Below are 24,603 nucleotides of genomic sequence, written 5' to 3' on the forward strand. Positions count from 1 at the left end.
AGGTAATCCAGCCAGATACGCTACGGAACTAGTAAAGATGGAGTAGGATGTGGTTGGTGTTAGAGATGGATGAGTGGCGGCACCAGTACAACTCCAAGCACAAGACAAGAATTTTATTTTTATATTAATTAATGCCCCGCTACAGCAACATCCTGCAGTTCTTTTACGGCGCGCTCCCTCACCATATCCCATATTGTATTCCGCTGAGCCCGCACATCGCCTAAACCTTCTCTAATCTCTTGGAGCCGTTCCACGTACTCCCGGCCGTTGTCCTGTAGTTCCTTTAACAGCAATATTGATTTCTGCAGGCTTTCCAACTGCGTTTCTGGCTGGCTGAAATGAGAATCATGATTAGCCAAATCTGCTTCACTGTTAATGAATATTTTATGTGTCGCCGGAGTGAGGTCGGGTGCGCGCATGACCCTTTTGCTCCTTTCATCTTGCTCCTCTTCTCGGCTTTCGTCTTCATCTTCCATTTTCGTCACCACCGGAACCGCGAACTCTTCATGATCAGGGTCCTCACTCATGACCTGCCAGAGCCTTCCCAGAGCATGTCGTAGCGTAGCTTCCCCTTCAATTAAACCATTCGTTGCATGCTCGAGTTCATCGAGTAGCTTTGAGCGGAATGTATATGTTGTGGATTTGTCAAGGACGAAAGAAGAGTAGCTGAGGTGTGTAGATGTAGGTGGGGGATAAGGTGAGGTGAGGGGTGGCGAAGGGGAGCGTGAGAGATGAGGGAGCGTCGGGGGAGAAGGAGAGCGGCGGTCCTGTGGTAGTAACATCGTCAAGCGCTTGCGAGCGCGTTCCTCGGCCTGTATTGTCAGGCAGAGAATTACGGGCATCGCTCAGTAGGCTCACCTCCCAGTCCTCCATCCCTGGACCCCAGGGCGTAATTTTGCCCCTTCTTACCCACCGCGCTCCCTTCACAGTTTTGCAACCCCAATTCCCTGTCTTGAATCCAATACTTATGTCTTCTTCGTCGGAATGTTGCCCATGAGAGGGATAATACCACATATTGTGATCACTCAATGGAACGGAGGGAAGGTCGGCCATACTGTGATGACTGTTAGAGCACGGCAGCGAAGAAACGGAATACATAGCTACTGACTCTGGACCATCTATCTGCCCATAGCGTCGTTTGCGATTGCCCACGGTGCTCATTGGTCGTTGTCACTGGTGGAGTTGGCGCGTAACCCTATTCGAAAAGTGAGAATTGGATACTGGGTTAATGATAACTTGAGGCACATCGGCATATCCCGATCAATGACCAGGCCAAGCACAAGGCAGATTGAACCCTCGCCAGCACCCAGCAATCAGGACTCCGCGAGTATAACCCCGTCTCACTGATATTGTAGCAGAAATCAGGTGTACCGATCGTAGATGCACATTCTAGATAAGTTTCTATATATCGCTAAAAGTACAGAGGCTTCAACGGTCAACCTCCGCTGCTAACCTCCGCTGCTAAATTTAGATTTTTGCTCCAGTTTCAACGGTTTGAGAACTAGATGTACCGGCGAGCCTCTCACCCTCCTTCCTTGCAACACTGGATTGTTCGAAACTGCTCATGCCCTCAAGACCCCATCGGCCCATAAGAGCCTTATCCTGTTGGTATTATATGAATAACCGTTCAGAGATCGCACATCGGAAAAAAAAAACTGACCTCATCCCATGGCGAACAAGGGGTGGTGAGCATCTGATCACCAGTGAAGACAGCATTAGCTCCAGCCATAAAGCACATGACCTGCTCAGCCTCTGAAAGTGTGTTTCTCCCGGCAGCTAGACGGATGATGGTGGTGGGAAGAACTATCCGCGCCGTCGCAATGGTGCGCACAAGGGTATGATGGGGCACAGGCTATCGCAGACACTGAGCGATAAATATGATTAATCATTGAAGATGTTTATTTACCTCGTTGTTTTCGAGTGGAGTACCAGGTATTGGCACGAGCGCATTCACCGGGAAAGATTCTGGATGCTCCGGCATACTTAAAGCTCTCGTTAAGATATTTGTCTTAACCGAGTTGCCCATCTGAACTTACCAAGAAATTTCCCAGATAAGGCCAATACGATCGGCATCGGTCTCTCCCAGTCCCAAGATTCCACCCGAACACACACTGATGCCAGCATCGCGGACGGCGTTTATGGTTTCCAGCCTGTCATCATAGGACCGGGTAGTGATGACCTCAAAAATCATGAATTAAAAATACCAGCTACGATCAAGGAAACTTACCTGTGGATAAAACTCACGAGAGGTGTCCAAATTGTGGTTGTAGGCAGTAAGTCCCCTATCAGGATGATAAGCCACAGGTCGGCGATTCAGAAAGCTTATATACTCACGCTTCTTTTAGTTTTCGTGCTTGTTCCGGGCTGAGCATACCCAGCGTAGTGCAGACCTCCATACCCATTCCGCGAACTTCGCGGACCATTTCTAGGATCCTTTCGAATCCACGCTTGCGTCCTGAAAGATCTCTCCAAGCTGCACCCATGCAAAATCGAGTACTTCCGTTTTCTTTTGCTTTGCGTGCCGCTTCGATAACAGGATCTACTTCAAGAAGTTTCGAAGCCGTTGTCGGAGTTGAGTACCTCGACGACTGCGAACAGTAAGAGCCTAGTAGTACAGTCAAGCATAACTCTCGGAGAACAATGGGAAGAATTACAATCCTCGCTGCATCCTCCAGCTGTACAGAGATAATTCAACAAAGAGATATCAGGAGTTAGAACGGTTATAAAGCATACTTTTGATGTTCATGAGAGTACATAGCTGGATCTTTTGGGGATCATGGTGCTGGCGATGGATGGAGGTCGCACGGAAGACAAGATCCATCAACGGGCTATTGTATATGTCTTTGATCTCTTGTCTTCTCCAATTGTGTCTAGTGATCTTCGCTACATGCTCCGAAGATGCGGAGGCATGAGTGGCTAGAGTCCGACGAAATGATAATCCCGCTATCCGAGAAGATGACGAGAGCATCGTAAAAGGAAAGAGCTTCGGAGGAAGGTTCAGAAAGGACTGTCGACTGTCGCAGCAAGGAGTGACCGGGTTTGGCAGAGGAGACCCTGCAATATCTTATATTCGGTATATTCGGGATTTCTTTGCTCAGTGGCAGTGTCGTTTATCCAGTGTCCACGTGATACGACTGATTGCCGATCTTCCAGGTACTCCTATTACGGTTCCCCGATGCTAATTTCGAACAACGTAAGAAGTTGCAGGAAAGACTAGCGAACAGCTCTTTATTGCCGCTTTGGTTGCATGGCATTCGAGTCATCAAGTCTCATACCTCAATGACGAGGAAAAATTATTCAAGAATTATGATTAATCAGTTGGATGTACATTGTACAAGAACTCAGCAACCACGAACTAGCGACCTCACCCCCAGTGAACCCAATGCAGCCTATATACGCATCAACACTTGTGCGCAAATTATCGACAATGGACCTTACAGCTCTAGTGCCACTTCCTTCACAAGTAATCATGATTTGTCTTCTCTATCCGCGGTATCCATGCGCCATCGTCCACCAATGCACCCCCTGGAAAGCCTATGTCAGAGAATATAGGTAGACAATAGTATAATCCAAACCTTTTTCGCTATCCCGATCCGAGCTTTGGCCGCCACTTAAAGTGGAAGTCGGAAACTCATTTAACTGTTGGGCCTTCAAATCATACCCAGCCATCATCTGTACTGTGCGAACAGAACTCCACAGACGAATGGTATGTGCAGCCAGTTGCTTCGAATATAAAATTTTCTGCTGCTCGATTGTGCTGGTTGTCATAATTTGTGGGGGTGCACGTGCACCTGGGTTGGAGGAAGGTGAAGATGGCTGATTAGTGATTACATATTTTTGATTTTGACTTCCATGTTTATATATCGCAATATTGGCGGGCGCCGGGCGGTAATACTTACGGGGCACCACACACGCTCCGCCCCGCACCAATCAGAGAAACGGAACGACGTCATGTTACCCCCAGCCTGGCCATCAATTTTAGACATCCCCTCTCGTGGCAACTATTTTTGGTGCTAATGGACAGCTGCTTCACCTGAATTCACTGACGAATGTTCTTTGGATTGGCCCGCAAGCCTGCAAATCCACTTGATCTCCACCTGGTCTCCATTACGACGCATCTAGATTCACCCTTGACGAAAGAGTGGAGTCTGAACACTTCCTCCCATACCATCAGTCATTTTAATAGCAACGGGGCCCCTCTGCTGTACATGTCTTTCACGATCCGGTAATTTTGTTGCGGTCATCATCTCCCATATCTCATCCCACGGAGAGTCGCCCTGAAGCCCTTCACGCTATGACACAATTGAAAGACTGGGCAGTTGGAACTTCATAAAGTGCCTTTATGCGCAGATAAGCTTGGAGCAAGAAGCTAATTACTGTACATGTAGATCCCGATCTCGTAAGGCCGTCTTCTCTCAAACTTGCAAGACATTTTCGCCTGCTTGTCCCCATGCAGACTTGTATTACCGCCTTGTGGGGTTAAAAACATTTCCCATCTCCCAATCCTCGGACCTTAAGTGTTTCTTTGGCTTGTGCAGTTTCTTCAAGCGGCAAGCAAGGATCTGGGTAAATAAATCGCGTGCATCAACATAGCCATATCAGCCGTGTTCGGACACCGGAGTAAAGGATCGCAGGATGAGTTCATTTTCCTTTTATCGGCCTCTTCTCTTGTTCTATCTTGTTCCGCCTTACTTAATGACGACAGACAGCCCCTTAATTACTGGACACCGCTTTCATTGGAGGAGGAGGGTCTAGACTCAGATCTTCCAGAATTTATTCACCCGTTGCAGATCGAGTAGCGCCACACCGTCATCGGAGCAGTGTGGGATGCGCTTTACGAACTTCGAGTATATAGTTCGGTTGGAATTCCGCCGCAAAGCAGAATATCATTGCGTCATCACATGTACAGGAGCTGAATACTTTCTTCTTGACACCGCAAAGGGGTGGCAGAGTTTTTGACATCCACAGCCCAGGTCCACAAACCGGGCTTGAGAACTCGATACCAATGTAGGCATCAAAATGCAGAGCTGTCAACCTGGTTTTTCGGTTCTCCACTTGCAAAATGCTCGTATCGGTATAAATATCGCGATTCTTGTGTCGTCAACAGCAGTCAACATGTATCATCTGATACTTTAATTTCAATGCCGACACGCGAAATTTCTCGCCGAAAGTCCAGACATACAGTACCGACCCTTTTACTCATAAAGAGCGGCGGTGTTCAGCACTAATTACTGTATCCGAAACAACTTGAGCATGAAAATCGACGATTATATGGACCGATCGTCAGCCCCACAACTATCATCACCCCCACCTATTTCCGGAAGCGATGGTACATCATCCTTGGGTTTTACAATGAATGAGTCAAGGGGACGTCAAGTCCAGAACGAAATCCTTGTTAAAGACTGAGTTCGTGGTTTCACGTGAAACCAGAACCGGCGACGGGATAACGAATACAAAATATTACGAGGTAATAGCGGGCAGAATTACGATAATACCGACCGATCGAAGGTATACAAAACGAACTAGACGTATCAAAGCCCATGAGATCAACAGATGCTAGGAACATAAAAGACCATTAAAGAGCAGAATAACTTAAAACATGACAAGAGGTTGGTTTTCGTGAGGAGCGGAAACGGAAAAGCCTGCACTACACAACTAACAAGCAAAGAAAAACGGGGGAATGCAGACAGGAATGCAGAGATGCAAGGGAGGATAGAACAAAACGATTGCCATGAAGAAGATAAAAAAACAGACAAAATTGCTGATAGAGTCCTTGAGTTCGATAAAAGAGAAAGAGTAAAAATGCAAGGGAGGACCAGAGTAAACGAGGTTTCGTGAAAACATGGTTGCACATCGTCTAAATCGTGAGAAGCGTAGACTTGAAACAGCCTCTGAAGTCGTCGCATGTGCGTCGAGATTATTAATGAAGTGATGCCGTATCGTGATAAAGGGATGGGAGATATACGTCTAGACACGAACAGAACGCCAGCTGTTGCATGCCGTTACAGGGGCCTGATGCTGCTGCTGAGGGACCTTCATCTTAGGACCGCCACCGAGCATGACACCACCAGTAAGAACTGTGGTTTTTCCGCCATCGTAGGGGGTTACCTCGTTCCTCGAGGTATCGATGAAGACGCGAGACTGTCTGGCCTTCTCCCTGCGTGTTTGCCTGTACTCTCCTTGTCTCGACTGTGAGACAGAGCTAGAAGTATCGTAAGAAAAGCCTGAGCTGGAAGTAGATGAGCGAGAGCTGCAACGAGAATGAGGAGAAATGCTGGAAAGTGGGGAAGTCGATCGAAGCGAAATGGGGAACGTTTCGGCCATGGGGGTTAGCCACGTAGGCGCCTTGACATGATCGGCAATCATATTAAATAGTTGTTCATCTTCTTCAGCATCAACCTCAGAGAGTTGCTGGGAAAGCGTTTTCTTTGGTAAAGCAAATTCGGCGGGGTAGCGAGGATTGGGCGTGACTACCGCGGGAGAAGGCAGTTCATCCGCCCAGACAGTGATGATCTTTGACTCGGAACCGGGAATACCGGTTAATCGGAGGCTGACGCAACCTGGGTCAACGAAAAAGTCGAATTCGCGACCACCAAGTGCAGTGATCCACTGACTCCAGGAAATGTTAATAGCGGAACAGGTGGCATAGATGGGGCGTGGAGGAAGGCATGTGGGGGTTAAAGTCAGGCAGCGGCGGCCAGAACCACGAAGTGGTTCTTTGACGTCCCATGTGGGGGCGTAATATGGGATAAGGTTGGCCTCGAGGATCATTTGGAGCTTTGTCGTAGTGGAGGCCGGGAGAATCTCCATGAGAGGGCGGGTGAGGAAAGATACGGCATGAGCGACAGTCTGAGAGAGGTTTGCAGAGATGGAAGCAGCCATGATCGTTAAAGAGAAGAGGATAAAGATAAAGAGAGTTTATATAGGGCGGAGTGATGCGGAGTGAAAGATTATCGGCCGGCGATAAAGATGGAAAAGGATGGGGTGAAAGGCAGGTAGCGAGGGTCGTATACTAGACAGCCGAGTAGGTGCAAGGACGAGTGCAACACTGAGTGAGGGAGACTGTACGGGAATAAAGGAAGATCGGTCAGCTTTATGAGGCGCGGGGTGAATGATCGAGAACTTGCCTACGGCTGCGTAAGCGGAGGCAAAGGCAAAGGGGAGATGAGTCAGGGTTGGGTGTCTTGCAGTGCAGTGAATCGAATACTAACCTGGTCTGCGTAATGAGGCGAATAGGAGAATGGACCGGGGGGAACGAAAACCAAACCTGGGGAGTTTGAATCAGACACCTCGGCTGCTCTTTATAGCAAATTAATGCGTTACCGTCAGTCCTCCACTTCTCCTCTACTTAGCTTTTCTCCTATCCTTTTGTCACAAAAAGAAAGAACAAGGACACGTGGTTCCCGTCCTGATGCGCGTCCTTGGCCCTTTTGTTCTTGTACCGTAAGTGGCTTCGCCTCAAAGACAATACAATAACCGCGCTCTATTCCCGGATTACCTTGTTCTATTTTCACCTAGATCCTTCTTCTTTTAGTAGCTGCTCAGCGACACAAAAGACTTTTCCACTCACGGATGACAGTCACAATTAACGTATCCATGGCGTTTCTGATGCCGCAATGTCCAACGCCGCTGCATTATACACCCGTACCATCAGCCCTTAGCTGAGGCGCACAGCCCCTATGTGAAATTAGCTTTGTGCCCGGTGCCATGATGTGATTCGAAGTGATTTGATCGGTAATTGCCCACTTCAATCTCCGCTTGAACCTTGTTTACAGTTGTCCACAGAACTTGCCGCTATCGCTGTTCGTGCGCTTGCCACCTCAAAAAAGTACTTGTTACACACCAGTCCTTTCAAACTTTTCACCATGGTGAGCGTATCTATCATCCTAATACCGACCTGAGTGTTCACGCAACCCACGTGGTCGTTAGCCTCTTGCTGTTGATCTACTTAATCCTTCGCCCGAGTACGAAAAGAGACAACACAAGCTCAAGCGGCTTGTGCAGTCACCAAACTCTTACTTCATGGATGTTAAATGTCCTGGTAAGTTGGCTGCCTCAGATAACCAGGATAACTTGGACGCTGCAGTTATCTCCGTTATACTTGTGATCACAGTCTAACGTATCCTGTATCCCTGTTTCACAGGCTGCTTTGCTATTACAACTGTGTTTTCGCATGCTCAAACCGTCGTTGTCTGCGCAGCTTGCACAAGCATCCTATGCCAACCCACTGGTGGTAAAGCCAGATTGACTGAAGGTATGTGATATCGGAGGAATTGTGGCAGTGGCCGATTAAACTGACTTTATCTCGTCAGGTTGCTCGTTCCGTAGAAAAAACTAGATATCTTGTTATCGCCTCTAGTTATTTCTTGTGGACCCATTATGATGTCCCGACCCGTCGCGCAAATTCGCAGTTCGCATCCGGTCTAGGCACCTTCACGCCGATCCTCGTTTCATATCTAGTCTTCCATGCTCCCCCAACCATATTCCATTATGTTCTCGATACTGTTGTACTGTCTTCTGGTATCTCAATTCGTGTGAAAAATGATGACGAGGATGAGCGGTCCCTTGTTCGTGAGTCAAGTCGTGTGACCCTGACTTTCCCAAGTGATGAAACGCTAGAGAATCATACTGTGGGTTCCTTGTTAATTGTCTTTGTACTTCGCGTGCCTAAAAAACCCCTGAGCGTCGTGGAGACCTAAACTTCGCAGCTATATACTTAACACCATATTGGTGGAATGGTTGGAGAGGGGCTATGGTACGCAGAAGGGTCGACGAAACAGACTGCAAGTTGACTGCAGCCCGTTCAAAGTCCATAATGTCTTGCTCGACATAGCTGTGAACTGATTCCATATTACTTCCCTTGAATCAAAATGCTCCCGTTTAATTAATAATCTAAGTCTAGTATTACGGAGAAGAGATGGTACCAAGTCCACAAGAAACCTTGTTCGCGCGGGACAAAACTAATCCCATGCGCGATCTATAACATATTCCCTATAGCACATCAAACACTCCATGGTTCGATCAGAGTTTCGCGGAAGGAGATTGCGATCTGGATTCGTTCACATCTTGCGGTCCTCTGACCTTGGCCCGAACAACACCTTCCTGAGATGTCACGGCAACCAACTTGCCGTCGCGAGAGTAAATCTAACAAAAACAATAAACCATAGTAAAAAGGTGAAAGTTCGGAAAAAAGTAAAAATCAAAATTGGAAATTGGAAATTGTGAGATTTTTTGTATTGCGAAATGAGGACATTGAGTGGACGACGTACTCGACCATGGACAACTCCACGACCCAATCCTGTACGTGGTGAATTCATCTGTCATGCACGCGGAAGAAATGCAAAGGCTGCATGAGGTTCATTCCATTCCTCTGAATATTTCACAGTACTTACGACATAAAGAAGCCAGTCTCCGCAGTCAAAATCATTGCTGTATAATTCTGATGTCAACCTGATACTAAAGAAGGCGAGGTGGTGACTCACTTGTAGAACCAAATTGTGTGATCCAGTGTTGACTACTCAAGCTTATTAAGTTCACTCGGAAATGGAAGCAGACCGACTACTTACGACCATGCCCAATGCATCTGGACCTTGGCTGTTTCGTTTCAGCCCAAGTGTTCGAGCAGCCGTCATGATGCTGCCATAGACTAAGTCAAGGCGATCACGAAAGAGGGTATAATAGGCTCACAATTTCATGTCAGAAAGGTAACTCAGGATACACTTGAAAATTCGTAGTTAGAGTGTGTTTTCCTCGGAAGTAGAGATTAGATGTTCCCGACTTACCCTTTGAAAGGGTGGATCGTAATTAGGTATATTTCTGGCCTTCATCCAGTACATATAACGAACGGTGCCGTCTTCAGCAATGTCGTCTTCTTTGGCTATCCTTATTTCAATCGGACTGCGAGCTCGCTCCTATCACATGTCTGGGGTTATGTCGCCACGCATTCGGAATAAAAATGAACGCACTGCGGCCGCTAATTTGTAGAATTCCGCAAGCTTGGGATGCAAATCGGCTCGCTCTGCCATCATTATGTATTGAGATTCCTCGAGCTGGCATTCCTCGGGCTGTGGGACGGTAGGCATCGGCCATTGATGTCCTGGCTGCCAGGTTTCCGGTTTCTGGAATGAACACATCATTACAAAAACTATGCGTCCATTTTGTATTGCTTTGACAGCACGTGTAACATAAGAGCGACCATTCCTGATGCGTTCTACTTCATAGACTATTGGCGTAGACGATGAAGCACTGGTCAAGAAGTAACACTGAATGATTAAGTCAGTATCATTCTTTGCAGTTTCGGTGACGAACACGTACATGTAGCGACTGAAAACCAGTGATATGAGAAACTTGACAAGCACCAGAAAGCAAAAAAAGCCACTTACATGGAGAGAGAACTGTGGATCAACGCATTTGGTAGCCGAAACTAGTCCTTGGCTGATGACCTGACTATCAAGATACTCCTGTTTTTAGTCTTCATAGAGTCGCGTAAATTGTTAGATACGAACCCTCCAAAAACACCTCGGCTACGGAAAGGTAGCCATAAGGATTTAGAACGAAACAGGTTGACTTCGATTGTTTCGACCTCCAATGACGTCGCAATCTGCTCGTGCTCAACTTGATTCTCCTCGGCTGACATTGTTTTTAGTTTCAGGGGGTTCGAACTCGGGATACTGGGTTGCGGAGATGAAAGTCAATAGGCTTGTCGTTGCCTGGAGTAAAAATGCGCTGATGCTTAAGTAGCTTGAGTGATAAAGTTGGAATTCTTCACACCGGGATTTGGGTTACCGAGGCGTGATGCGGTGATGCAATGATGCATGGACGTGCGGTAAAAGTTAACGGCGCAAGTTATGCAAGCTTGTGATTCTCAGGTCTGTGGGCGAACACCCTTACAGGGACAAAAGAGGATCAGAAGTGATTTATCACAGGTTATTTATTCATATGGGTGTGCGTCTCGGGTACACAAGCAAAAATCACAGTTTCAGAATCGTTATGAAAGAGAAGCGACAGGTTGGCTTCATAGCTCTTCGAACTCCAATGTAAACCCGCACGTATCACATATCTGCTTCACAATACCATCTTCACCCTTTTCATTTGGTCCAAACGAATGTTTATGCTCCTCGTCCTTACGACGTTGCCACGAACTCTCCTTTGTCTTCTTCCGCAACTCTCTAAGGCTTTCTTCAAACTTTTTATTCTTTTTCTTCTTCTTCTCTCGTGTTCTCCTTTCATACTCGGCATCCAACGCTTCAGGAGAACCCCACTTTTTCCAAGCGAATTCTTCTACTTGATATCGGACATACAACATCATATTGGCATATGTAGATGCATGTGGATTAGCCTTGAGTAAATGAGGTAGAGCTTCTTCGTCTCGCATTTCAGGATCTGTCAGCAAATAGTCCTACTCCCAGTGATTGGCAACAGATATTTCATAGTGCTCCAGAAAGCACGCACTTCTTTGCATTCCGTTTTTGTCAAAAGGCTATATTTCTCTGGCATCTCGTTCTGACATTTCTTACATACCAGACACCTGAAAACTTTTCGAAATTGTAGGTCGATGTCTAACGTCTGGCACTCTATACATGCCAACGTCTTTCCAGGTTCAAGTGCAATGGCTATCAAAGGACTTCCGGTTAGCTGCAGGGAACCATAGCATCAAAGAAAAGACGAGGCATACGAGGTTCAAGATCTTGTCTAGCTCTCTGTCTTTCCCGCTCCTTCTCCTTTCGTATTCGCTCCTCATCCACTTCTTGTCCATCTTCAACAAGGAAACCTCCTTTCGTATTAACCATCTTGGAAAGATCATAATCGAAATACTTTCCAAGCCTAGAATCACGCTTTAACGGTGCTTGTTTCGTAGGCCCCGGCGCAGTTGGAGATGTAGTTATATCCAACGGACGTTTATTGTTCACATTCCGTACATTGGAAGGTATAGAGTCGGCTTCTTTTTGTCGTAATGCAGCTTTAGCTGTGTACTGTGTGTCAATTGGAATGTAAATTGTAGTACATGAAGGAAAAGTGACTTACCCCGCAACCTATTGATTTCGATTTGTTTTGTTCGGTCTGGTGTTGTGGGTTGCTGCATTGTCCTCGCTGCAGATGTGGATGGTGTATGTGGTCGTTCCTGATCAGACATTGCAAATGCGACAGCGAGCAGGGATGTATTAAGGCGCAAAGTAGTACTTGGTAATAACATGCCTTGACTCAATTATCGTCATCACGTGAAGGTTGTATTAATAGAGTATCATTACAGCAAAGAAACCGTATAAAGAACAACGATAACAGTCTGAAAGCAAGGTTGCGAACATGTACCTACGAGGTAGAGGTATCATCGGAAACGGGGCGAGGAGAGAACGGTCTCGAAGCAGGAGGTTCGGTAACATCACCTGGGGTATTATCTAGGACCATCGCGTCTTCCCCTTCCCTCTCTTTTGGTGGTGACGGGGAAGGTGTCGCATTTGATTTCCCATTAGCTATCCCATTCTCGCGACCCAATGAAGGTGTTTCTTCCAACTCCATTTCCAAAGTTTCACCTGGAGTCTCCGTCGATTCCTCATCGTCTATCGCGAGACTCGATGGAAGGACTCGGACAGCAGTAGTATGCCCACTCGGACCCGCACCATGAGTGATTCCTGAACTTGATGCGAGGATTCCAATACCCATCCCGAATTTGAGTTTACCGTCACTGTCACTACTGTGTCCTCGTTCACGATGGCTTCTATGATCGCGTCGGCCGTCCCCTTCATCTTCCGAGTCTGAGTAGTCGCCATCTGGTCGAATTCGTGAATCAAGAAGCCGCTGTGGTAGCCTTTCATTCGGGTCTTCCTCGTCTTCATCTTGATTGAGGTCATCCATGAGAGCGTCGATTGGCATAGTAGGCCGGTCTAGAGTAGATGTTTAAGTGAACGATGCAGGCACCTGGAAAGTCATTTTACCCTGCATTTGAACGCTGGGAGGGCCACCGATTTGTCGAAGATTCTCCATCACAATTCGCTTGACACGCTCAAGATATGCTGGTGTATTCATGTCATCCACGTTGGAGGACTTGACGTCGAGCCTATAGTCCGGGCCAAAATATTCGTAGTACTCATTTACGGGAATATCTTGCAAGAAGGTGAGCTCGAAACGAAGAGAGTATGTTAGCAAAAAAACCTACCAGGCGCAAGCTCAAAACCAGCTGCGAGTCCTGTTTCGAAGGCCCATGCACGACTGACGTTGCGCATGGTGTACCCGCCACCTCCGAGAAGTAATAGCGGCTTGTTGAACGATTTAACAAATCGTACGCAATCTGCATGCCCTGTTTTTGTGTCAGGCATCACAGCGTGGATTGATGAATGGAAATATCTACCGCGCATGGACAAGTTTAGGCACCCGAGTTTGTCTCCGGACAGAGAATCTGTACCACACTGCAGTACAATAGCTGACGGGTCATAAGATTGCATTACTTGTCGAATTACCTGACATTCATCCTAGGTGAGTGTCACATGTGAGCGATGATGAAAGTTCACTTACAGGCTCAAAAACAGACTTATAATTTTCATCCGAAATGCCATCACGAAGAGGAAAATTTAAAGCGTAATATTTTCCTTTCATAACCCCGACATCCTGGGGGTACAAGATGAGCATCACAAACCGCTAGAAAGTGTAGTAATACTTACCCGCAACTCACCCGTACCAGGGAAATACTCCCCGTACTTGTGAAAACTGACAGTCATGACGCGATCGGTGGTGTAAAATGCTTCTTCCACACCATCGCCATGGTGTACATCAATATCAATATACAAAACCCGATGATGATAACTACAAGGGTAAGGTTCACACTGTCAAGAAGCAGTCATTTTCCGAATCGGGTTGGTCAGTACATACCGTAACAATTCAAGAATCCCGAGTACAATATCTACACGAGGAGAGTCAGTAAGTTTCCCAGCACATGCAGGAGAATTAAACTTTACCGTTGACATAGCAAAAACCGCTGGCCTCGCTTTTCTTGGCATGATGCAAACCTCCTGCCCAGTTAATGGCTATGTCACATTTGTCACGACTTAGCCTTGCAGCGCCCTCTATGAAAATGATGAGCTCTCGAACAAAATATAGTAAACGGGATCAGAAATGTAGAACGTACCCATGGAACCACCGGCAGAGATGGAACAATAATCGAACAGCCCATCAAATACAGGACAGTCATCCCCGACGTTATCTGGTTACCGAATTTGTACAATATCACCGCTAATAGTAAACACCACGTCTCCAGATCAAAGCTTGAAAAAATTTCTTACTTACATTTGTGTTGCTCTTTGACAAATGAGTTCATGTTTGAGGGCGTAATTTTGCTGAGAAATTCCACATAATCATCTGAGTGAAATTGGGTCATTTCTCGTTTGGTTGCGGGTTTGGCACGCTAATGAGCATTTATAACAAGATCCGAAAAAAAGGAGCCCTTTAGCTTGTACTACTGGGATACAAACCCTCTTTGACCTACGAAGATTTCCATTTTCTCATACAGCCCATAATTCATTACAAGAGAGTGACACATGCGTATACGCGTGGGCTTCATTCTAAGGCGATAGATGTTGAAACTGAACGACTTGAAGGGAAAAAAAATCGGAAGCAGTTGCTTACGGGTGCCCTGGGCCATAATGAAACCCGCCAATATCAGAATCAAAAAAATAGCACTGGGTTCAAGGGAATACAGGTCAACGAATCGGAAGCAGCACTGCGAGAGAGGCAGGTATCGATAAAATGAGAAAGACTTACGACACGTTTCTTTTGTTCGCCTGCAATGGCTGCCATTCGTTCGGACATGTTTGAGGAAAGTAGATGGAGGTAATTATCGCATTCAAGAGAAGGGGCTTGACAAGTTTATCCCACCCGGCGGCAGGGCTCTGCTCAGCCACAACGGACAACAACTCACGTGCACGGACTTGACACTCGAGCCGCACTCAAGACGCGTATATAAACTCAAAGATCGTACATGAATTCAATTACAGTACAAGCAACTACTACCATGTTATATCTTAGCCTTTCCTAATGGTGCCTCGCGATCTAACTATTCAGTTTGAGGGCGACGGGTGCATGACAAATTGATTTACCTTGAAACACCAGAGTTGAAGGTGCAAATCCAAAATCATCTGAGAGTTTGATGTCCTGTTCGTAGCGAAGATCAAGCGGTATGTTAAGGTAATATAAGCAATTGAACACAAACCATTTCCCCAGCTATAACGCGAACCTTGGGGCGGCGTCAACGACGTCTACGTGGAGTAGTCTACCGGCTTACCATTGACCAATGATGTACACAGTGCAAACTGGCGAACCACAACTAAATCAAATTAAAAACGTTATATGAGGAAGCTGGAATTTTGATCGCACTTCTCGTCCGAAAGTGGTTTGGAATTCGTGAATGTAAGGTGTTACGGCGTGTAATGTAATGGATGCGTTTATGTCGGATTTGGGTACAACGGCCTCGAGTTCCGCAATCGCTTCAATGAGAGCCTCCTTCGCATGAGCGCGGCTGCATTCCATTGGCGTGTTCCTGAGGCGAGTGTCATAGGATAGAGTGCGTGGCGAAGGCTGCTGCATGCAGGCAGTGAGGAGTACGAAATGATCGCGGGCATGTCGCAAGTGTTTTCCTGTAGCGTATTTGATCAAGTGGACGGTAATACATGAGATTACTGTGTACCAATGGTAGACCCAGGCAAGTATTTTGAACTAACAGTCAGCTGTTCATCCGACGTCAGGTGGTTGTCCAGAATATCTACTGCCTGAAACAAAAGAGTCCTAGCGACGGATAGCTGCTGTTGAAGAGTCTCGGGGAAGTGGGTATCTCTGTTATCTGAATGAGACATGGATGGCGGTGGAGAAGAAAATTGGATTTGCATTTTCTGAGGGGCGGATGATGGAGCAACGGGTAAAGTGCGTCCATGTCTTGTTTATATGTATCCATACAGGCGGTGTGTAAAATAGCTACTTGCCCTGCTCCTGCTCCCACATCCAAACACGACGGTATCCACATATACCGAATATTGAATATTCCTCTGCCAAATTTCGAATGGACCACAGGTAGAAGAACCATCCAAACTCAAGGCGAGGATACAGTTGCTCTCCCAAAGCCTTGCCCTAGGCGAGTCCGCTTGGAATCGCCGGGTGAGAGACAGGAAGGGAGCAAACGCGTCCACCGTCGTCATCACTTTGGTCCAAGAAACGACTTTCAATTGCTCCGGCTTTGTTACTGGTCGCTGACTAAGCAAGGATCAACCAGGCCTCCCGTCCACCGCCTTCTCACTTTCATAGACTGACTCTTGCTATCATATGCTTTCCACAATACGAAAAGGTGTTCTCGCGCGTGTAGGTTTCCTCGTCTTCTAGTTTTATTTTTTTCTCATAAAAGTAACAGGCTGCGTCTGCAGGCCAGAGACGTTTCCTCTCTATCCATGAATATCAGTCAATGAAACTGTTGAATTCCGTGGGTCGGCTTCTCGACCTGCCAGCATCTCTCTTTTTTACCCTCAAATTATAGTATGGGATCCCAACTCCCAAAAGTGAAGCCGCAAAGACACCACAGGAGGCCTATGATGTAGCCAAGAACTTTGGTAGTGCTTTTCTCCCGTGATTCTGCCCTACCGTTTGTTCAATACCGCGTACAAGGCAATGACAAACTCGTCATCAAAGCTCAAGTTCTTGCTGGTGGTCGCGGCAAGGGAAAATTCGACTCTGGCCTCCAGGGAGGTGTTCAAATGGTTGACGGGCGAGTACCTATCTTGCAATCACCAGAATTCGACTCTCACCTCTTCGTTAGCCCTCAGCAAGCCAAACAATATGCTGAGCAGATGATTGGCGCAAAACTTATTACGAAACAAACAGGAGCAGCTGGTCGAATCTGCAACGCCGTATGTCACAACATGATCGTGTAATACTGAGCCTAACGCCCCTATCAGGTTATGCTTGCTGAGCGTCGCCCACCTGCCCATGAGTATTATGTTGCGGTACTCAACGACCGCAAGTCTCAAGGCGTCGTCCTCGTCACTTCCGCCCAAGGTGGTATGAACATTGAAGAGGTTGCAGCTAAAGATCCCGATGCCATCATCACCACTCCTATCAGCTTTGAACACGGTTTAAGCAAAGCCGAAGCGATGGAAGTCGCGAAAAAACTTGGCTTTAGCAACGAAGATTTACAGTCTCAAGCTGCTAACATCTTCATCAACCTTTACAAGATCTTCAAAGAAAAAGATGCTACGCAAATTGAAATCAACCCGATGGCTCTCGCAAAAGATGGGGAAGTCCTCTGGTCGGTCGAAAACGTCCCTGTATATTTTCGTCTGGTTAACCGAATGTATTTTTAGCATGGATGCCAAATTCGGTTTCGACGACAATGCAGAATTCCGTCAAAAGGACATATTTGCCCTCCGTGATATTACCCAAGAAGAACCTTCGGAAGTAGAGGCTCAAAAGGCTAATCTCAACTTTATCAAACTAGACGGTAGTATCGGTTGCTTGGTTAATGGTGCCGGACTTGCCATGGCCACCATGGACGTCCTTTCACTTCATGGTGGAAATCCCGCCAACTTCCTCGACGTTGGAGGGTGAGTTAATAATCCTTTTTTTTTTCTGTCTTGTGTCCTCACCGTGTTCCACAGAGGTGCCACTCCTGATACCGTCAAGAAGGCTTTTGAGATTCTTCTTTCAGACCCTAAGGTCAAGAGCATCTTCATCAACATCTTTGGTGGTATCATGCGCTGCGATTATATTGCCGAAGGAGTCATCAAAGCCACTAAGGAACTTGGCCTTACAATCCCTCTCGTTGTCAGACTGAAAGGTACCAAAGAAGAGGAGGCCAAACAGTGAGTCATTTCCTGAACCCCTCTTTCAATTCTAATTTTGCCGTTCTCTAGAATGATTAAGGAATCTGGTCTCAAAATCGTGGCATTTGACAGCTTAGACGACGCAGCAGCGAAAGCCGTACAATTAACTGCATAGAAACTATCTTAGATCTTTCTTCCCGTATTATGTATTCCCGGATTACTTATCGTATCCACCGGATTGTTGGTACCATAATAATAAGCTCTTCAGCACATATTTGCGAAAGTAGACATGACATGTAGAATTGAACATTGTGTGTGAAATATGAACAGCGATATACGGTATGAAGACAAACTAATGACAAGAAACAAAAAATTAGAATAACACCAGTGCAGCGTAGGCAAATGAACAGAGGAAGGGGATGATGCAACAATTGACACAACAAATTGACCAACGTGAAAGCTCACACATGCACAAAGAAACATTGTTCACCATGTAGACCTAATGAAAGAAGCAGCAGGATTGTACGTTTGGGGATGATGGGGTTGTTGACTATTTTGAGATTGAGATGTTTGCGGCATATCTGTCCTTCCTTGCCCTCTTCCCGGTGTACCGCCAGGCTGTGGGTGAACATTCAGATATGCTCCGGCATGATTTTGATGTGGTGGTACAGGCATCATTACTGGACTGCCAGCATACATGGGTGTACCAGGGAGAGCATGAGCATGAGCATGTGACATTGCTGGGCTCACCATCGGTACACCACGCCCTCGACCAGGCGCAGTGCCAACAGGTGGTTGCGGTGGTGCACCAGGCATCGTACCCATAGGAGCATAAACTGGTGTTCCTGGTGCTGGGTAAGTCATCATGGGTGCAGCATAGGGAGACATCATGGGCCGCATCGGGTTACCGGGAGCAGGCGTTGGCATCCATACAGCACCTTGATACATTGACGGATGACCGTTAACGGCCATCCTATTCGGCACAGGACTAGACGTTAACTGATGAGGGTAGATGACGGTTGGAGCGGGTGAGTGGCTGAGCATAGGTGAGTAGTGGTCATAATGCGGTGGTCTCATTGGATTTGGAGGCATAGGTGAATAAGGATAGGGAGAACGCGTCGCAGGAGTGCTATTAGCCGAGGGTGGAGAAATATGGTTGCGGCTAGGCGTCGAGCTAGACGATGAAGATGTGGGAACTTTCTGGAAAGCCTTTGTCACCTCATGGAGAGACATACGAGACGTAGCAGTGGGTAAAGCCGGTGGGGGCGTTTCTCCATCTTCCGACTTGACATCCTGTATTGAAAACGGTATCAGGTCGTCAGCTATTCCTTCCAGCGAATTAACTGGATTCAGATCCGATTTATTCGCTGGTTGAGACCAAACCGCTTTAAGATGTTCAGGATCAGGAGCTCGCACTGTACTGTCCTTGTGAGGAAGGCTCAATGAAGCTTTGCCCCAAGGTGTTGACGGAGCCGTGGTCTGATGATTTGGCGAAGGTGCTGAGATACTACGCGCAGCCTGGAATAGAAGTGCACCTCAACTCCAAAGATTCGGCAGCAATAACAAACCACATACCGAATCATCCTCGCTTTTACCTTCGGATACTTTGGAAATTACTGAAGTCGGTGAGGGTCGAGTTACACTTGTATCTGCATCCGCCTTTGCTCGGCCTAGGAAAGGCAAACTACTACCACTCCTCGAACTAGCCTGACTTTCGACCTGGGTACTCCCTTTGTCTGTCTCAACTTCCGAAAAAGCCTCAAACCCCGATTCGTCCAACTCGCTTGACATGATAAAATTCACGAGAGGCTTCGGGTCGGCCTCCACAGCGTCAATCCGCTGATCACGCATAAAAGCTACAACAGAACCGGCAGGCATCTTTGGTTGTCTAGCCTTCCCATGAGGATGAGGTTCTTCCTGTTGTGGTTCCAGAGGTTTTGGTTCTTCGCCCTGCACGCCGACATTCTCCTTATCACCCTCAGCAATCCCGTCTTTTTCTCTTTCATCAGGCTTTGTTGGATGAGCTCTCCTCCAGCTTGCAGCCCCATCAGCGTTGGTCGATTTCCCAAACGCGCCCGCACCGCTGGATTTAGGACCTATGCTAACCGTCCGTACCATTGCGGGACCTGATCCAGCTCGAGGAAGTGCAACGCGGACCCTGCTACCCTTAAAAGTATGTTGCTGTCGGAACAAGACAGTATTAACACTGAAATCCCGCTTGCTCATGCCCAGTACAGGTGGCTCGAATGATAGTATCTCAAATCTCACAGGATAGGGTGCTCTCGCAAACCCAGCTTGCTGCTTCTTTGGCACAGGCGCAATACGGTGGGACACTGGAGGCAATCGTACTGTAAGATCTGCAGAGGGCGGTATATGTAAGGGGTCTGTGGCCGTATCGAGAGATTCCCGTAATTCTTCGAGCTTTGCTTCGGGCTGTAGTCGAGGTGGAGGAGGCTGAGATCGTTCTCCACGAGATGAAGATTTTGGTGGAGTAGTTGAGGTGCGTGAGTGTCGCGGAGGTGGCTGCTCCGACTCCGATGGTCCTTCCTGTGGGCGAATCTCTTTACTTGACGCGCTGGCTTGCATTCCGTCAATAGCGCCTCTGATTCTAGACATAACATCATCTAGTGCTGACATCGAAGCCTCTGTATGCGGTCGTATCCGAATATGAGAGGAGGAAGGCACGCTAGGCGTGCTACCCGATGCTCGCACAGTTGTTTCATCCTTCGCAATAAATCTTGACTTCGTCTCACCCTCACTTGCACCAGATGCGCTTATCTTCCTCCTCCAAACACTTTCATTCTTGGACACACTGGTGGACTTGCCATCCTCAAAGAAATCACTGGCAGTTGGACGGGGTTTGGGCACCACTATATCTTGCTTCACCTCCGTCACCACCTCCACCTTTTCAGCTTCTGATGCTACTTCAACTTCCTCCTTCGCTTCTTCCTCACTTCCGACAAACTTGTCCATATTAGTGAAATCTACAACCTCAAGGTCAGTCATAGAGCCCTCCGCAATATGAGCAACCTGTTCCAATGCGGTAGAAGGTATTATCAACGTCGTCGGGGCCGCTTGCGTTGTCTCTGATATTGAGAGAGGCGAGCTTGTCTGAGCTTGTCGAGGAGATGTTGGTGGCAAGAGATTAGCTTTCGCTCTCCACGAATTTGATTGAGAAGCTAGTGACGTTTCAGGTACAGTTGCACGCGTTCCAATGCCAAACGAAGGTCGCCGTGCACTCGACGTAGCACTACCTTCAGAGGTCATCCGCTGCTGTTGGCCGCGTTGTGATGTAGTCCGACGAGGTATATGCTTGGAATGAGACGCTGAATCAACGCTAGGACGACCAGCAGATAAGGGTGACTTTGATCCATCGACACCACTAATAGAACTTTCAAGGAATGCAACGACCTCCTGGTCCTGCAACAAAGATATTATAATCAATCATGGGAGGAGGGAAAACGGAAAGATAAGACGAACTTTTGTTTTTGTTTCCTCTTCTTTATTCACACTCTCTGCTTCCTTGGATTTCTCCGTCTCAGCAGCTTTCAACTTTTCCTCTAACTCAGCTGCCTTCCTCCTTGCTCGCTCCTTCTGTGCTTCTCGTTCCGCTTCCTCCTGTTGTTTCCTGGCCTTTGCTCGGGCAGCCGCACTCAGCATCAGGTCTTTTGTAACCTCGTCGAGATCTGCACCGGGCAACCCAATACTCGAAAGAGCACTGGGGGATAATACCAAGGTAGATGTGTGTGACAGTGCTGGGGAAGGAGGTCCGAACCGAGATGAGTGTGGTGACGATGGGAGAGGGAATCGAGTTTCGCGGTCCCGTGACGGTAATCGACGAGGTAAAGGTGCGTTGGGTGAAAGATGGGGTGGGAGTCGACGACTGCTTTCTTGGGATAAACGGCGTGTAGCGTGTAAAGGAACAGGTGGTGGGCCCATATCGGAGCGTCGACCGCGTTCAGAAGGTTCACGATCTCTTCCTTGCAATGAGGTGGATGGAGACATTTCATGGTTATGCCAGTCTTGCCTTGTCATACGCGGACTGGAAGGATGGTCTCTTCTCGAACCCACGTCGCGACGATCACCAATAAATCCAGGCCCCAGTCCACTTCTTGAGCGCGAATGAGCGTCTCCATTGCCTGCTTTTTGCAGCAGCTGGACTGATCCATCATTATGACTCCCCCTCCTGTTCTGTTGTGCTGACTGGCCTGTACGAGACGAATGGCTATATGGCTCTAGCCTGTTTGAACGTTCGTTAAACAGCTGCGGGTGACTATAATCGTGCAATGGGGTGCCTCGGCTCGACAAAGCAGGACTTGTTGCAGTAAAGTCCGGTGCGGGCGTAGTGGGTGATGGTTTAGACTTGGGCCAACTTCGGTCAAAATCATCAGCGAAACGATCTTCCTTGCTCACAGGTTGCTCGGACGGAGGAGAGGTAACTGGATCGGTCGCTTCAACCTTGTATTGTCGACCATCACCAAATTCGATAACTCCGCCAAGGAAATCATCATTGTCCTCTTCCATCTATATTAGGAGGTCAAGATGGTGAAACAATTTTATTAGTGAAGTATATATAAAAACGAGCGTACCTCATCCCAATGATGCGCATTTGGATCAAGATGCACGCCTCTGAAAGTATCTGCTTCTTCCTCCAACCGATGTTTTGCAGATCCAGGTTCAGGTGCCGTTTTTTGATCGTCCGGTTTAGGCTTCCGAGTTGCCATAGCTGAATGAAGCCGACAAAAAATTCAGAAGAGGAAATATCTAAACAAAGATAACGGCATGCCTTGAGCAACCTCCGCAGCTGTTGGGAATTCCTCCGATGTCATAACGGGAGCTGCAACTGGTGTCCTTACATTCGCCCACGCTGACTTGGCCGATTGTTTGGCACTCTCTTTTTGCGAGTTTGTCATATGAAGGACAGCCGTCCCTGGCTGAGGTTGTACTACCTTGCCTACATGAGGCAACTGCGGCGCTACAGAGTTGACAGAAACGGCAACCGCTGCAGTTGGTAACGGGGAAGCGCCGATCGGTGAGCTTGTCCCAGTTGAAGATGGGGCCGTAGACGTAGGTCGTGACCAGCCTGGGCCAGTTGTTATCGAAGGGGCGGGCGAACCAGTGAGCTTGGCGGTTACAAGGCGGGAATGAGACGGGGCGTTTTGCATCTGCGGACGTGCTGTCGGGAATTTTCATATATCAGGACGCAGGGAAAACAGATGCAAAAGATATTGGTTGAGAGAAACCAGTGCAGGAAAAAAAAACAAAAAGCTTACACATAGAACTTGTCGACTTGCTCGATGCCGAAGCTGACGAAGTAGACGCCATTGCAGCAGGAGAATTCTTTTCAAGAAACTTCTTGTTTATGTTTACTGCATTGAATTTCTTGTGCGGATGGGATGCAGAGGTGGAGGATTGGGAACCTAACTGGACGAGAGTAGGACGTGCAGGGGTATTTGCGGGTCGTGTTTCCGCCATGGAAGTGAGAGTGGAATTCCAGTCCTTGGACGTCACGGAAGACAGGGTGGTGGAGACTGTCTCGGAGACATTGCTGGCCTCTTCGTTGAGAGAGGTCGGACCAGCACCCGCGTCTGCCGGGGGCACAGAAACTGGAATCTCCTCCTTGGTATTAGACTCGGACGGCAGGGTGGACTCTTGTTCGGTATTCGCCATAAACGCGTCGGAAGACGCCTGTTGGTCTGAGGAGTAGGAGATCCGGGATGGTAAACTGGGCGCATCGAACGGGTCAGTATATAGATTTACTAGATGGAAAGAAGAGACAAAAGAGTCAGAATCGGGCATACCTGGGGTGATAAACCGCCAGTGAGGGAGTGACAATACTTAAGATTCTCAGCCCCAACACACCCGGCGTGCCTCCGGCAGCTCCGGCCGAACGAACCGCCACTCGCCGAATCCGAAGACACAAGCAAAATATTGATTACTACTGCTACAATCATCCTATGCGGTATCCGCCAGCTCGCTCTCCTTCTTATGCAGTCTGTCCAGCTCAACTTCCAGCGCCACATTCGCCATCTCGATCTGTAATACATTTGAAATCAAATTTGTCCACCGTGTCTCCAGAGCTGTGAGCTCTTTGCCAAACCGATCCTGTATAAAATTAGCTTCGCCGTGCATCAGAACCTTCGCAAGAAATACACACCTGCGAATTCTTTCGATCACGGTTGACTTCCACGGTCAGCTCCTTGAGTTCCTCGAGCGTCTTATCAATATTCTTCGCCTGTTGTTCCAGCTGATAGTTGTGTATCCGCCAAGCATTAGCACCGTATGTTTGCAGCAGCGTCAGATTCGTTTGCCTATGTCAGTGTTAGCAGGAACGGACGCCAGGCGTTGAACTAGTCAATGGACCTTATTCGTTGATGCTCCAATTGGGCACGAGCGTTATCTAATGCAGCCTTCCAATCGTCATCCGTACCAGGTTTTGATGTCGGTGCAGGTAGCTGGTACCTCAGAGAATCCAGCGGAGGAAATTGTTCTTTGGCTTCAATACGGGCCAATTCACCCTTGAGTATCGCGTTATTCTGCTAGCGCTCTCAGCAGTGATTTTAGACACGTCCCGCATTGCGCTTACGAACAGTAAAGAGTTCCACCTCTGGTGGCACGCGTGGATGGGGTGTGGCTGGAACCTTGCCCAGTTCACGGGCAATCTCCTGTTCCACCTTGTCTTTTAGAAAAGGGTACTTTTGAAGATCATCGTCGTAGTAAGGGAGAGAGTCCAGGACATCGTCTTGGTCGGCCATGGAAATACGACGAGCGCAGGGAGTGAAATCGGACCGGCAAATGCCGAGAGTTGAGT

At 47.7% G+C, this 24,603-nt stretch overlaps 11 protein-coding genes across 11 annotated transcripts; 2 read left to right on the plus strand and 9 right to left on the minus strand.

The window, feature by feature from the left end:
- Nucleotides 1-98: 98 nt before the first annotated feature.
- AGABI2DRAFT_189995 (hypothetical protein) lies at nucleotides 99-1,215 on the minus strand. The gene is made up of 3 exons (XM_006454694.1): nucleotides 1,109-1,215; nucleotides 859-1,054; nucleotides 99-812 (listed from the first exon to the last, which is right to left on the minus strand). The coding sequence occupies exons 1-3, from the start codon at nucleotides 1,159-1,161 to the stop codon at nucleotides 129-131; spliced, it is 933 nt and encodes a 310-aa protein (XP_006454757.1). The 5' UTR covers nucleotides 1,162-1,215; the 3' UTR covers nucleotides 99-128.
- A 107-nt stretch (nucleotides 1,216-1,322) lies between these two features.
- AGABI2DRAFT_189996 (hypothetical protein) lies at nucleotides 1,323-3,049 on the minus strand. Its single transcript, XM_006454695.1, has 8 exons — nucleotides 2,734-3,049; nucleotides 2,655-2,675; nucleotides 2,335-2,605; nucleotides 2,228-2,282; nucleotides 2,037-2,179; nucleotides 1,907-1,982; nucleotides 1,661-1,852; nucleotides 1,323-1,602 (listed from the first exon to the last, which is right to left on the minus strand). Exons 1-8 carry the CDS (start codon nucleotides 2,966-2,968, stop codon nucleotides 1,468-1,470), a joined length of 1,128 nt encoding a protein of 375 aa, XP_006454758.1. The 5' UTR covers nucleotides 2,969-3,049; the 3' UTR covers nucleotides 1,323-1,467.
- A 2,310-nt stretch (nucleotides 3,050-5,359) lies between these two features.
- AGABI2DRAFT_189997 (hypothetical protein) lies at nucleotides 5,360-7,294 on the minus strand. The gene is made up of 2 exons (XM_006454696.1): nucleotides 7,212-7,294; nucleotides 5,360-7,070 (listed from the first exon to the last, which is right to left on the minus strand). The coding sequence occupies exon 2, from the start codon at nucleotides 6,880-6,882 to the stop codon at nucleotides 5,968-5,970; it is 915 nt and encodes a 304-aa protein (XP_006454759.1). The 5' UTR covers nucleotides 6,883-7,070; nucleotides 7,212-7,294; the 3' UTR covers nucleotides 5,360-5,967.
- A 419-nt stretch (nucleotides 7,295-7,713) lies between these two features.
- AGABI2DRAFT_198315 (40S ribosomal protein S27) lies at nucleotides 7,714-8,602 on the plus strand. Its single transcript, XM_006454697.1, has 5 exons — nucleotides 7,714-7,734; nucleotides 7,786-7,868; nucleotides 7,930-8,041; nucleotides 8,144-8,254; nucleotides 8,313-8,602. Exons 2-5 carry the CDS (start codon nucleotides 7,866-7,868, stop codon nucleotides 8,336-8,338), a joined length of 252 nt encoding a protein of 83 aa, XP_006454760.1. The 5' UTR covers nucleotides 7,714-7,734; nucleotides 7,786-7,865; the 3' UTR covers nucleotides 8,339-8,602.
- Nucleotides 8,603-8,860: 258 nt separating this feature from the next.
- AGABI2DRAFT_189998 (hypothetical protein) lies at nucleotides 8,861-10,705 on the minus strand. Its single transcript, XM_006454698.1, has 11 exons — nucleotides 10,506-10,705; nucleotides 10,383-10,446; nucleotides 10,315-10,323; nucleotides 9,966-10,262; nucleotides 9,783-9,911; nucleotides 9,688-9,719; nucleotides 9,567-9,636; nucleotides 9,483-9,514; nucleotides 9,393-9,429; nucleotides 9,270-9,317; nucleotides 8,861-9,144 (listed from the first exon to the last, which is right to left on the minus strand). The coding sequence occupies exons 1-11, from the start codon at nucleotides 10,634-10,636 to the stop codon at nucleotides 9,022-9,024; spliced, it is 972 nt and encodes a 323-aa protein (XP_006454761.1). The 5' UTR covers nucleotides 10,637-10,705; the 3' UTR covers nucleotides 8,861-9,021.
- A 309-nt stretch (nucleotides 10,706-11,014) lies between these two features.
- On the minus strand, nucleotides 11,015-12,133 carry AGABI2DRAFT_114502 (hypothetical protein; the record flags this gene model as incomplete). The annotated part of the gene is made up of 4 exons (XM_006454699.1): nucleotides 11,015-11,398; nucleotides 11,452-11,612; nucleotides 11,675-11,965; nucleotides 12,025-12,133. The coding sequence occupies 4 exons, from the start codon at nucleotides 12,131-12,133 to the stop codon at nucleotides 11,015-11,017; spliced, it is 945 nt and encodes a 314-aa protein (XP_006454762.1).
- Nucleotides 12,134-12,139: 6 nt separating this feature from the next.
- Nucleotides 12,140-14,856, minus strand: AGABI2DRAFT_198321 (hypothetical protein). Its single transcript, XM_006454700.1, has 13 exons — nucleotides 14,752-14,856; nucleotides 14,617-14,669; nucleotides 14,477-14,552; nucleotides 14,278-14,395; nucleotides 14,120-14,194; nucleotides 13,950-14,057; nucleotides 13,864-13,894; nucleotides 13,656-13,797; nucleotides 13,510-13,602; nucleotides 13,346-13,454; nucleotides 13,154-13,294; nucleotides 12,933-13,100; nucleotides 12,140-12,881 (listed from the first exon to the last, which is right to left on the minus strand). Exons 1-13 carry the CDS (start codon nucleotides 14,797-14,799, stop codon nucleotides 12,310-12,312), a joined length of 1,734 nt encoding a protein of 577 aa, XP_006454763.1. The 5' UTR covers nucleotides 14,800-14,856; the 3' UTR covers nucleotides 12,140-12,309.
- An 84-nt stretch (nucleotides 14,857-14,940) lies between these two features.
- AGABI2DRAFT_190000 (hypothetical protein) lies at nucleotides 14,941-15,886 on the minus strand. Its single transcript, XM_006454701.1, has 6 exons — nucleotides 15,674-15,886; nucleotides 15,364-15,623; nucleotides 15,272-15,313; nucleotides 15,200-15,223; nucleotides 15,087-15,141; nucleotides 14,941-15,039 (listed from the first exon to the last, which is right to left on the minus strand). Exons 1-6 carry the CDS (start codon nucleotides 15,870-15,872, stop codon nucleotides 15,005-15,007), a joined length of 615 nt encoding a protein of 204 aa, XP_006454764.1. The 5' UTR covers nucleotides 15,873-15,886; the 3' UTR covers nucleotides 14,941-15,004.
- A 368-nt stretch (nucleotides 15,887-16,254) lies between these two features.
- On the plus strand, nucleotides 16,255-19,216 carry AGABI2DRAFT_190001 (succinyl-CoA synthetase beta chain SSC-beta). Its single transcript, XM_006454702.1, has 9 exons — nucleotides 16,255-16,338; nucleotides 16,388-16,456; nucleotides 16,511-16,583; nucleotides 16,639-16,738; nucleotides 16,790-16,880; nucleotides 16,929-17,278; nucleotides 17,334-17,573; nucleotides 17,628-17,831; nucleotides 17,883-19,216. Exons 1-9 carry the CDS (start codon nucleotides 16,303-16,305, stop codon nucleotides 17,965-17,967), a joined length of 1,248 nt encoding a protein of 415 aa, XP_006454765.1. The 5' UTR covers nucleotides 16,255-16,302; the 3' UTR covers nucleotides 17,968-19,216.
- Nucleotides 19,195-23,588, minus strand: AGABI2DRAFT_176209 (hypothetical protein; the record flags this gene model as incomplete). The annotated part of the gene is made up of 6 exons (XM_006454703.1): nucleotides 23,066-23,588; nucleotides 22,649-22,968; nucleotides 22,382-22,501; nucleotides 21,273-22,316; nucleotides 19,368-21,212; nucleotides 19,195-19,299 (listed from the first exon to the last, which is right to left on the minus strand). Exons 1-6 carry the CDS (start codon nucleotides 23,460-23,462, stop codon nucleotides 19,195-19,197), a joined length of 3,831 nt encoding a protein of 1,276 aa, XP_006454766.1. The 5' UTR covers nucleotides 23,463-23,588.
- Nucleotides 23,589-23,702: 114 nt separating this feature from the next.
- On the minus strand, nucleotides 23,703-24,577 carry AGABI2DRAFT_198328 (hypothetical protein). The gene is made up of 4 exons (XM_006454704.1): nucleotides 24,383-24,577; nucleotides 24,156-24,328; nucleotides 23,950-24,103; nucleotides 23,703-23,897 (listed from the first exon to the last, which is right to left on the minus strand). The coding sequence occupies exons 1-4, from the start codon at nucleotides 24,545-24,547 to the stop codon at nucleotides 23,748-23,750; spliced, it is 642 nt and encodes a 213-aa protein (XP_006454767.1). The 5' UTR covers nucleotides 24,548-24,577; the 3' UTR covers nucleotides 23,703-23,747.
- Nucleotides 24,578-24,603: the final 26 nt, after the last annotated feature.

The sequence above is a fragment of the Agaricus bisporus genome (assembly GCF_000300575.1).
Source record: "Agaricus bisporus var. bisporus H97 unplaced genomic scaffold AGABI2scaffold_1, whole genome shotgun sequence".
Lineage (NCBI taxonomy): Eukaryota > Fungi > Basidiomycota > Agaricomycetes > Agaricales > Agaricaceae > Agaricus > Agaricus bisporus.